This window comes from Zosterops lateralis (assembly GCF_965231275.1).
Source record: "Zosterops lateralis genome assembly, chromosome: 35".
Taxonomy (NCBI): Eukaryota; Metazoa; Chordata; class Aves; order Passeriformes; family Zosteropidae; genus Zosterops; species Zosterops lateralis.
In genome coordinates, this window is record NC_139795.1 from 2,070,809 (window position 1) to 2,081,877 (window position 11,069).

The following is an 11,069-nucleotide window of genomic DNA, read 5'->3' on the forward strand; positions in this document are numbered from 1 at the left end:
CTTGGTTCTGTCCAATTCCCCTCAAACCTCACATGGTTCAGCCCATTCATCCCATTGGTCAAACCCTTTTCCCTCCCTCCCCCTTTGGCTCCAAATGGTTCCGTCCCATGACGTCATCGGCTTGTTTCCCGCCCCTTTTCCTTTGGCTCAAAATGGTTCCTTCCCGCGCCACGCCCTGACGTCATCACCTCCGCGCCGCGCATTGACGTCATCACCCCGCGCCCAGCACTGCCGGTATCGGCACCGGGGGCACCGGGACCCCCCAAAAACCCCCCAAATCCCCCCAAAATCCCCCCCAACCCCCCAAATCCCCCCATGAGCCGCCGCCGCCGCCTCGGGGACCCCCAGGGAGGCCTCGGGCCCAAACGGCGCCGCCCGGAGCTCCCGGGGGAGGAACCGCGGCCTGACGGTACCGGCACCGCCCGGGGGGGGGGTTTGGGGGGTCCTGGGGTGGTTTTGGGGGTCCTGGGTCAGTTTTGGGGCGTCCTGGGTCTGTGGGGGGGGGTTGGGGGGTCCTGGGTCGGTTTTGGGGGTTCTGGGGGGGGTCCCAGGTCACTTTTGTGGGGCCCGGGGGGGTTTGGGGGATCCTGAGGGGGTCCTGGGGGGTTTGGGGGGCTCCTGGGTCTGTGGGGAGGGGTTTGGGGGGTCCTGGGGGGTTTGGGGGGTCCTGGGTCTGTGGGGAGGGGTTTGGGGGGTCCTGGGGGGGTTTGGGGGGTCCTGGGTCAGTTTTGGGGGGTCCTGGGTCTGTGGGGGGGGTTTGGGGGGTCCCAGGTTGGTTTTGGGGGGATTTTGGGGGTCCCGGGGGGCTTTTGGGGGTCCCAGGTCAGTTTTTGGGGGTCCTGGGTGAGTTTTTGGGGGTCTCGGTTCTGCATTTGGGGGTCCCAGGGCTGTTCCTGGAGTTTCTGGGGGTCCCGGGTTGGTTTTGGGGGTTTTTTTGGGGGTCCTGAGTCGGTTTGGGGGGTTTTTTGGGGGTCCTGAGTCGGTTTTGGGCGGTTTTTAGGGGTCCCAGGTCGGTTTTGGGGGGTTTTTGGGAATTCTGGGTCGGTTTTTGGGGGTCCCAAGGCCGCCCGTCGCCCCCCAGGCTCCCCCCGGGCCATCGAGGCCGCCCTGGGGGCCGTGTGGGGTCTGTTCCCCCGGGGGCTCTTCGGGGACTCGCTGCCCCCGCTGGTTCTGCGCCATCAGCTCTACAGCCTGGTGCCCCACAGGACGGCCGTGGACCGGCACCTGGTGAGACCCCAGACCCATCTGGGACCCCCGGGACCCCCCAAAACCGCCCTGAGCCCCCCCGAAACCATCCTGAGCTCCCTGAGCCCCCAGGGACACCCCTGAGCCCCCTGGGACCCCCAATCCCCACAGGACGGCCGTGGACCGGCACCTGGTGAGACCCCAGACCCCTCTGAGACCCCTGGGACCCCCCCAAAACCACCCTGAGACCCCTGAGAGCCCCCTGAGCCCCCAACCCCCCCCCAATCCCCACAGGACGGCCGTGGACCGGCACCTGGTGAGACCCCAGACCCCTCTGAGACCCCCCTGAGCCCCCAAAACCACCCTGACCCCCCCCAGAACTGCCCTGAGCCCCCTGGGACCCCCCTTGACCCCCCGCGACCCCTCTGACCCCCCCTTGACCCCCCAGGACCCCTTTATTCCCCCCCCTGACCCCCCCTGTGCCCCCCCAGGCCCGTCTCCAGGCCGAGGGTCGTGTCCGGCTGCTGCACCTGGGGCTGGGCTCGGACACTCTGGGCGTGGTCAGCCTGGACACCTACAGGGACAAGGTGAGGGGTGGGCGTGGCCAGGGGTGGGCGTGGCCAGGGGTGGGCGGGGCCAGGGTGGGTGTGGCCAGGGTGGGCGTGGTGACCCCAATGACCCCCCCACTGGCCTCTCACTGACCGCCAGGTGCTCTCAGGGGTCTCGGGGACCCCCCAGGAGGGGCTGGGTGACCCCAATGACCCCTGGGTGACCCCAGTGACCCCAATGACCCCCCAGGTGCTGTCGGGGGTCTCGGGGACCCCCCAGGAGGGGCTGGGTGACCCCAATGACCCCTCACTGACCCCAGTGACCCCTCACTGACCCCCAGGTGCTCTCAGGGGTCTCGGGGACCCCCCAGGAGGGGCTGGTTGACCCCAGTGACCCCCCATGTCCCCCCAGGTGCTGTCGGGGGTCTCGGGGACCCCCCAGGAGGGGACAGTCCGGCGGTTCCTGGAGCGGGCGGTGGCGGCGACCCCCGAGCTGAGCTTCGAGCAGAGAACCCTGAGAGAGCTGGGCTTTGGGGACGGGGACGTCACGTAGGGGACAGGGGGACATCCTGGGGGGTTTGGGGACAGTCCTGGGGGGGCTTTGGGGACGGGGACGTCACGTAGGGGACACTGGGGGGGTTTGGGGGACATTCTGGGGGGTTTGGGGACATTGGGGACACCAAGGGACAGGCCAAGGGGGCTTTGGGGACGGGGACGTCACGTAGGGGACAGGGGGACATCCTGGGGGGTTTGGGGACAGTCCAGGGGGCTTTGGGGACGGGGACGTCACGTAGGAGACACTGGGGGGGTTTGGGGACATCCTAAGGGGTTTGGGGACACTCCAGGGGGGCTTTGGGGACAGTCCAGGGGGGTTTGGGGACACTGGAGAGGATTTGGGGACAAGGACGTCACGTAGGGGACATTTGGGGACATTCTCGGGGGGTTGGGGACAGTCCAGGGGGGACTGGGGACACTGGGGACAGTCCTGGGGGGTTTTGGGGACATTGGGGACATTCTGTGAGGTTTGGGGACAGCCCAGCCCAGGGGGGAATTGGGGACGGGGATGGCACAGGGGACACCAAAGGGACACTGGGGACAGCCCAGGGGGTTTGGGGTCCCTCGGGGAGGGTGTCCCTGTGTCCCCAGGTGTCCCAGGTGTCCCCAGGTGTCCCATGTCCCCCCCTGTCCCCCAGCACTCTGGTGTCCTCGGGGCTCCTCACAGTCCATGACCTTGGGGTGTCTCTGGGGTGTCCCCGGGGTGTCCCCAGGTGTCTCTGGGGTGTCCCCGGGGTGTCCCCAGCTGTCCCCAGGTGTCTCTGGGGTGTCCCCAGCTGTCCCCAGGTGTCTCTGGGGTGTCCCCAGCTGTCCCCCTGTCCCCCAGCACTCTGGTGTCCTCGGGTCTCCTCACCGTTGGGGACGTCGGCCGTTGGTGGCTCTCCCTGCCGGGGGTGGGGCGCTTCATCCGGGCCCTGCTGAGGGGTGGGTGTGACCTCTGACCCCCCTGTGACCCCTGTGTGACCCCTCAGTGACCCCCAACCCCCCTGTGACCCTCCAGACCCTTCATTGTGACCCCTGACCCCCCCATGACCCCCCAGACCCTTCCCCAGCCCTGTGACCCCCCTATGACCCCTCAGTGACCCTGCTGTGACCCTGAGACCCCTCTGTGACCCCTGTGTGACCCCCCTGTGACCCCTCACTGACCCCATGACCCCTGTATGACCGCTGTGACCACTCACTGACCCCTGTGACCCCCCTGTGACCCCTCAATGACCCCTCACTGACCCCATGACCCCTGTGTGACCCCTGTGACCACTCACTGATCCCTCAATGACCCCCCAGACCCCTCCCCATCCCCTGTGACCCCTCCCATGACCCCTGTGACCCCCCGTGACCCCTCAATGACCCCTCACTGACCCCTCAATGACCCCCCCGACCCCTCCCCATCCCCTGTGACCCCCTCCTATGACCCCTGTGACCCCCACTGACCCCTGTGTGACCCCATGACCCCTGTGTGACCCCCCCAGTGACCCCTGTGTGACCCCCGTGTGCCCCCAGGTCGGAGGTCGCTGCTGTCCCTGGTCCGGCGCTCGCGGCTCCGGCAGGTCCCGCTCCGGGAGCTCCAGGGGGGAAAAGCCCCCCCGGGGACCAAACTGGGGGTCCCGTTCCTGCTGCACGACCTGCTGGGGGCCCAGCTGATGGTCAGGTATGGACACTGACCCCTGAGTGACCCCTGAGTGACCCCTGAGTGACCCCTGGGTGACCACTGAGTGACCCCTGAGTGACCACTGACCTGTTAGTGACCCCTGTGTGAGCCCTGAGTGACCCCTGAGTGACCACTGAGTGACCACTGAGTGACCACTGAGTGACCACTGACCTGTTAGTGACCCCTGTGTGAGCCCTGAGTGACCCCTGAGTGACCCCTGAGTGACCGAGTGACCACTGACCCATTATTGATCATTGAACCCTGAGCCCTGAGTGACCCCTGACCCATTAGTGACCACTGAGTGACCCCCGAGTGACCACTGACCCTTGGCTCCTGAGTGACCACTGACCTCTGAGTGACCCGAGTGACCCCTGAGTGACCACTGACCACTGACCACTGAGTGACCACTGACCCCTGAGTGACCACTGAGTGACTGAGTGACCACTGACCCGAGTGACCCCTGAGTGACCACTGACCCCTGAGTGATCCCTGACCCCTCGGTGACCTCTGGCTGACCCCTGACTGACCCCTGTGTGACCTTTGTCCGCAGTGTCCCCACCCCCTCGGGCCCTTTGCTGCGATTGGCCAAATCCTGACCGGACCCTGCGGACCCTCCCCCCAATTCCGGCCCCAGGACATGGAGGGGGCGTGGCCCGTGCTGACCACGCCCATCAGGGGGCTGGGCCTGCCCTGACCACGCCCATTATGGGCGGGGCTAAGACAGGAAATTTGACTTTCTGTCTTGGCCCCGCCCCTTCTGCCTTAAGCCCCGCCCCCCGCGGGCCGGGGGGTCCTGGGAGGGGCGAGTGCAATAAAAATTAAAAAAATAATAAATTAAAACCAATAAAGTTGTTATTTTTTTCCCGAAAAATGGTTTCAATGTTTTGTTTTTAAGGTGTGGGCCCCACCCCGTTGCCCCTTTAAGGCCACCTTTAGAGCCATTGCCCTTTTAAGACCCTCCAAAAAATAAAAATTGATTTTTTTCCACCCAAAAAGTTATAATTTTCCAAAAAATATTTTAAAATTTAATAATTTTAAAATGTCTTAAATATTATAAAAAATCCTATTTTTTTAAACTTCTTTTTTTTTGCTTTAAAACCCAAAAAAACAATAAAATCGCTTATTTCCCCCCCAAAATTATAAATAATAATAGAATAATTAGAATAATTAGAATAGAATAATTATAAACTTAATGATAGTGTCAATAATAGTAATCAATGAAAATGACAAAATAATAGTATTATAATATTATAAAACTAATAATTTTAATAACATTAGTCAATAACAACTAATAATAAATTAATAATTTTGGTGTAATAAAAAGAACAATAATATACAATAAATTTTTTATAACAATATAAATTAAAATACGTATTTTATAACATATATATTGTACACTTCAATAATAATATAAATTATAATGCATATTATAATATATTTATAATAATGTAAAATTAATGTTTATATTAATAACAGATCAACAACAAATAATAATAATTGCAATATAATAATTATAAAATAAAGCCAATAACATGAGTCAACAAAAACTAATAACAAACCAACAACAATTACAACACAACAATTATAAAATCATTAAAAACCCTTTTTTATTCCCCCCTGTGGGCCCCACCGCCAGCGCCGCTTTAAGGCCCCCCCCCGTTGTTTCCGTTACCGCTTTAAGCGCGAGCCCCGCCCCCTCCGCCCCTCACGTGACTCCCCGGCGGCACTTCCGGGTTTTCTTAAAGGGGCCGCGATGGTTCCGGCGCTGCTGCTGCTGCTGACGGCGGCGGGGGGCGCGGCCCGCGAGTGGGTGGCGACCCCCGAGACGGTACCGGGACCCCCCGGGACCCCCCGAGACCCCTCGGGACCCCCCGGGACCCCCAGACCCCTCCCCGAGACCCCCAGACCCCGCCCCCGGGGGTGGGACACGCCCACCTTGAATGGGACACGCCCACCGGGACCCCCGACCCTCAATGGGACCCCTGACCCCGCCCCCGATTATGGGACACGCCCATCTGAACTAGGCCACGCCCACCTGGACTAGGCCACGCCCACCGGGACCCCCCCTGGGACCCCCAGGGGACCCCCCCAGAGACCCTCAAGGGGTTCATAAGGACCCCCCCAGAGACCCCCAGGGGACCCCCCCAAAACCCACCAGGGAACCCCCCAGGGATCACCAGGGACCCTCAAGGGACCCCAAATTCTTCCCGGGGACCCCCAGAGACCCCCAGGCCCCCCCAGAGACCCCAAAGGGATCCACAGGGACCCCCCAGGGACCCCCCAAGGTCACCCAAAGACCCCCCTGGGACCCCTCCCACGACCCCCAGCCCCCTGGGACCCCCAAGACCCCCCAAAGACACCCAGACTCCTCCCAGCACCCCCAGGACCCCCAAAACCCCCCTGGGACCCCCAAAACCCACCTCAGACCCCCCTGGGACTCCCCAAGACCCCCCAAAGGACCCCCCCAAAACACCCCCAGACCCCTCAAGACCCACCTGTCCCCCTCCCAGCCTCCTGGGACCCTCCAAAACCCCCCAAGGACCCCCCTGGGACCCCCAAAATCCCCCCCAAGACCCCCCTGAGACCCCCCAAATCCCCCCAAAACCCACCCAGACCCCTCCCAGAACCCCTGAGACCCCCAGGACCCCCCCCAAGACCCCCAGGGACCCTCAGGACCCCCCCAGGGACCCTCAGGACCCCTCCAAGACCCCCTTGGGACACTCAGTACCCCCCCAGGGACCCTCAGGACCCCCGTTTCTCCCCCCGGGCAGGTCCGGCCGCGGCTGCTCCGGGAGCAGGTGCTGTGGCTCAGCGGGGGGTCCCGGGGGGGGGTCCACACCTTCCGCGTCCCCCTGGTGGTCGCCACCCCCGGGGGGTCCCTCCTGGCCTGTGCCGAGGGCAGGAAACGCTCGGCCGCCGACGTGGGGGCCAAAATCATCGCCTGCAGGAGGTCCCCCGATGGAGGTGGGGACTGGGGAGGGGTCTGGGGGGGTTTGGAGGGTCCCCGAGGGGATTTGGGGCAGTTTGGGGGCGATTTGGGGGGATTGGGGGGGATTTCAGGGGTCCCTGGGGAGATTTGGGGGGCATTGGGAGGGATTTTGGGGGGTCTGGGGGGGATTTGGGGAGGATTTGAGGGGGTTTGGAGGGGATTTGGGGGAATTTCGGGGGGTCTGGGGGGAGTTTGGGGGATCCCTGGGGGGATTTGGGGGGGTCTCTGGAGGCCAAAATCATCGTCTGTCACAGGTCCTCAGACGGAGGTGGGGATTTGGGGGGGTTTGGAGGGGATTTGGGGGGGATTTCAGGGGTCCCTAGGGGGATTTGGGGGGGATTTGGGTGGTTTAGGGGGGATATGAGGGGGTCTGGGGGGTCCCCGAGGGGGTTTGGGGGGAATTGAGGGGGTTTGGGGGGGTCTCTGGTGGGGTTTCAGAAGGATTTGGGGGGCTTTAGGAGGGATTTGTGGGGGATTTCAGGGGTCTCTAGGGGATTTTGGGGGGATTTCAGGGGGATTTTGGGGGGAATTTGGGGGGATTTCGAGGGGTTTGGGGTGTCCCAGGTCCCCCCAGGTGTCCCACAGGTGTCCCCTCCCCATTTTCCAGGTGCCACCTGGGGCCCGACGCTGGTGGGGACTATTTTGGGGAGTGGGGGCTCTGTTGGTTCTGGGGTGACTCTGGGGGGTCCCTGGGGGTCCCAGGATGACTCTGGGGGGTCTCAGGTGTCCCCAGGCCCCCCACAGGTGTGTCCCCCCCCCCCATTTTCCCCCCAGGTGCCACCTGGGGCCCGACGCTGGTGGGGGCTCTGGGGGGTGGGGGGTCTCTGGTTGCCCTGGTGGTTCTGGGGTGACTCTGGGGGGTCCCAGGTGTCCCCAGGCCCCCCACAGGTGTGTCCCCTCCCCCCAGGTGCCACCTGGGGCCCGACGCTGGTGGCGGCCGATGACGGCTGGGCGGGGGGGGATGGGCTGAACCTGGGGGCGCTGCTGGTGGTCGAGGGGGGGGAGGTGCTGCTGCTCTTCGCCCGCTGCGCCCACCCCCCCCGGGCCTGCGGACCCCCCAGCACCCTCCTGCTCCGCTCCCGGGACGGGGGGCGCTCCTGGGACCCCCCCCAGAACCTCTCCCAGGTGGTGGGGGGCGAGGTCTTCGCCCCCGGGCCGGGGTCTGGAATACAGGTGGGTTTGGGGGGGGATTTGGGGGGATTTTGAGGGTCCTGGAGGGGTCTGGGGGGGAGTTGGGGGGATTTGGGGGGATTTGAGGGCGATTTGGGGGGATTTGGGAGGGTTTGAGGGGGATTTGGGGGGTCTTGGAGGTGTCTAGGAGGGATTTGGGGGGGGCTTGGGGGGAGTTGAGGGGTCTTGGAGGGGTCTGGGAGGGATTTTGGGGGGGTTGGAGGGGTCCTGGAGGGGTTTTGAGGGGATTTTGGGGGGGGGTTGGGGTGATTTTGGAGGGTTTGAGGGGGATTTGAGGGGGATTTTGGGAGGGTTGGGGGTCTAGGAGGTAATTTTGGGGGGTCCTGGGGGGATTTGGGGAGTCCTGGAGGGGATTTGGGGGGATTTTGGGGCTCCAGGCGGGGTGTAACCCCCCCATACCGGTCTGAGGATGCTCTGGGTGGATATTTGGGGGTCCTGAGCCCCCTGTACTGGGCTGGGGAGGAGATTTGGGGGGTCCTGGAGGGGTTGTGGGGGGATTGGGGTGTATTTGGGGGTCCTGACCCCCCTTTGCCCCCTCCCAGAAGCGCCTGGCGCCGTTCCGGGGCCGCCTGGTGTTCTGCGGGCACGGGACGCTGGAGCGGGACGGGGTCTCGCTGCTGCTCAGCGACGACGGGGGGCGGCTCTGGCGCCGGGGGGGCGTCCTGCCCGCCATCCCCTTCGGGGCCCCCCGGAGACCCCACGACTTCACCCCCGACGAGTGCCAGGTGAGGGGCCAGGGGGTCCTGGGGGGGTCCCAGGTGGGTTTAGAGGGTCCTAGGGGTGTCCACAGGTGGGTTTGAGGGTCCCCAGGTGAGTTTAGGGGGTTCCTGGGAGGATTTGGGGGTTTTTGGGGGGTCCCCAGATGGGTTTGGGGGTTCCCAGGTGGGTTTGGGGGGGCTCTCTGGGGTCTTCCCCCATCCCCAGGTGGGTTTGGGGGTGTTTCTCCTCCCCAGGTGGGTTTGGGGGGTTTTTGGGGGGTGTCCAGGTGGGTTTGGGGCTCCCCAGGTGGGTTTGGAGGGTTCCCGGGGGTGTCCCCAGGTGGGTTTTGGGGCTGGGGGAGTTCCTTAGGTGGGATTTAGGAGGTTCCGAGGTGTCTCCCTATCCCCAGGTGGCTTTAGGGTGTTCCTGGTGCCTCCCCATTCCCCACTCCCGGGGGTCTCACCCCGGCCCCCTCCCCATCCCGGGGGTCTCACTGCCCCCTCCCCATCCCGGGGGGTCTCACCTGGCCCCCTCCCCATCCCGGGGGTCTCACCCTGGCCCCTCCCCAGCCGTACGAGCTCCCCGACGGCTCCATCGCCGTGAGCATCCGGAACCAGGCCCAGTACCGGTGCCGGTGCCGGCTGGTGGCGCGGAGCTGGGACGGGGGGGAGACCCTCCCTCCGGCCGCCGTCACCGTGGACCCCGCGCTGCCCGACCCCGCCGTGGCCGCCGGCGCCCTGGTGACACACGGGCTGGTGCTCTTCAGCAACCCGGCCCACGAGAGCCTGCGTGAGCCACCCAGGGGACATTGGGGACATTGGGGACACCCAGGGGACATTGGGGACACCCAGGGGTCACAGGGGTCACAGGGGTCACAGGGCCCTGGTGACACACGGGCTGGTGCTGTTCAGCAACCCGGCCCACGAGAGCCTGCGTGAGCCACCCAGGGGACATTGGGGACATTGGGGACACCCAGGGGACACCCAGGGGACACCCAGGGGACAGTGGGGACATTGGGGACACCCAGGGGACAGTGGGGACATTGGGGGTGTTGGGGATATTTGGGGTATTTGGGGTATTCAGGATATCGGGGATATTGGGGGTATTGGGAGTATTGGGGGTGTTGGGGACATTGGGGATATTTGGGACATTGGGGACATTGGGGACAGTGGGGACATTGGGGACATTGGGGACATTGGGGACAGTGGGGACATTGGGGACATTGGGGGTGTTGGGGATATTTGGGGTATTTGGGATATTGGGGATGTTGAGGACATTATGGGGATTGGGGACATTGGGGACAATTGGGGACATTGGGGACATTGAGGATATTGGGGGGATTGGGGACATGGGAGATATTGGGGACATTGGGGGGGACACAAAGGGGACACAGAGGAGGACACGGACGGGACAATGGAGGGACATGGAGGGGACACACAGGGGACATTGTGGGGACAATGGGTGGACAATAGGGGACACAGAGGGGACAACGGGGACAATGGCGCGACCCATAGGGGACAATGGGGGACAGTGGGGGATCCAGAGGGGACAGTGGGGGGACACAGAGGTGACCCAGGGATGGCCCCGGGGTTGGGGGTGTCCCCACCTTGGTGTCCCCCAGTCCCAATTTGGGGTCAAAGGACTCTCTGGAGGGGGCGGGACTTTACCTGTTAAAGTGGGCGTGGCCTAACTGGGCGTGTCCCCCCGGCCCCGCCCCCAGGCGTGAACCTGACCCTGCGCTGGAGCTTCGACAACGGCAGCACGTGGTGGGGGCGTGGCCTGCGCGTGTGGGCGGGGCCCAGCGGGTACTCGGCGCTGGCGGCCCCGCCCCCCGAGGACCCGGGCCCCGCCCCCTTGGTTTACCTGATCTACGAGAAGGGGCGGAGCCTCTCCACCGAGAGCGTCTCATTGGCCACCATCAGCCTGGCGGGCGACCTCTGACCCCGGCGCGCAATAAACCCATTGGTTGGGACCCGCGTTACGTCATCGCCGCGCGGGGAGAGGGGGCGTGGCCGGGGCGGTGGCGGGAACCGTTGCCATGGCGACGCGCGGCGGGAGGGGCGGGGCTTCCGCCGGGGGCTTTGGCCGAGCGCGGGTTCCGTGAGGACCCCTGGGCGGGGCTGCCCCGGGCGCTGCCTGAGCGGAAACGCGCGAACGGCGGGGCAAAGCGGGAGCTCCGTGAGGGGCACCGGGAGCACCGGGAGAGCAGCGGGAGGCTCTGAAGAAGCGGCGGGAGCACCGGGGAGAGCGGAGG

The 11,069-nt window shown here is 64.2% G+C and overlaps 2 protein-coding genes across 3 annotated transcripts; both read left to right on the top strand.

The window, feature by feature from the left end:
* The first annotated feature begins 308 nt into the window (after positions 1–308).
* Positions 309–4,740, top strand: WHR1 (winged helix repair factor 1). Its single transcript, XM_083881799.1, has 7 exons — positions 309–409; positions 1,082–1,227; positions 1,677–1,772; positions 2,146–2,282; positions 3,115–3,212; positions 3,789–3,936; positions 4,487–4,740. The coding sequence occupies exons 1-7, from the start codon at positions 316–318 to the stop codon at positions 4,530–4,532; spliced, it is 765 nt and encodes a 254-aa protein (XP_083737925.1). The 5' UTR covers positions 309–315; the 3' UTR covers positions 4,533–4,740.
* A 940-nt stretch (positions 4,741–5,680) lies between these two features.
* On the top strand, positions 5,681–10,779 carry NEU1 (neuraminidase 1). Of its 2 annotated transcripts, none has more exons than XM_083881638.1 (6): positions 5,681–5,764; positions 6,708–6,900; positions 7,833–8,098; positions 8,659–8,841; positions 9,385–9,604; positions 10,536–10,779. In XM_083881638.1, the coding sequence occupies exons 1-6, from the start codon at positions 5,690–5,692 to the stop codon at positions 10,754–10,756; spliced, it is 1,158 nt and encodes a 385-aa protein (XP_083737764.1). In that variant the 5' UTR covers positions 5,681–5,689; the 3' UTR covers positions 10,757–10,779. The 2 variants fall into 2 exon arrangements, with proteins under 2 accessions (XP_083737764.1, XP_083737765.1); XM_083881639.1 differs by having other exon boundaries at positions 8,662–8,841.
* The last annotated feature ends 290 nt before the right edge of the window (positions 10,780–11,069 follow it).

Bases quoted from the DNA above. Each gene is read 5' to 3' on its own strand.
- WHR1 (XM_083881799.1), top strand. From the start codon at position 316: ATGAGCCGCCGCCGCCGCCTCGGGGACCCCCAGGGAGGCCTCGGGCCC. The intron at 1,228-1,676 runs GTGAGACCCCAG...GTGCCCCCCCAG, and splicing joins CGGCCGTGGACCGGCACCTG to GCCCGTCTCCAGGCCGAGGG. The intron at 3,213-3,788 runs GTGGGTGTGACC...GTGTGCCCCCAG, and splicing joins CATCCGGGCCCTGCTGAGGG to GTCGGAGGTCGCTGCTGTCC.
- NEU1 (XM_083881638.1), top strand. From the start codon at position 5,690: ATGGTTCCGGCGCTGCTGCTGCTGCTGACGGCGGCGGGGGGCGCGGCC. The intron at 6,901-7,832 runs GTGGGGACTGGG...CCCTCCCCCCAG, and splicing joins CAGGAGGTCCCCCGATGGAG to GTGCCACCTGGGGCCCGACG. The intron at 8,842-9,384 runs GTGAGGGGCCAG...GCCCCTCCCCAG, and splicing joins TCACCCCCGACGAGTGCCAG to CCGTACGAGCTCCCCGACGG.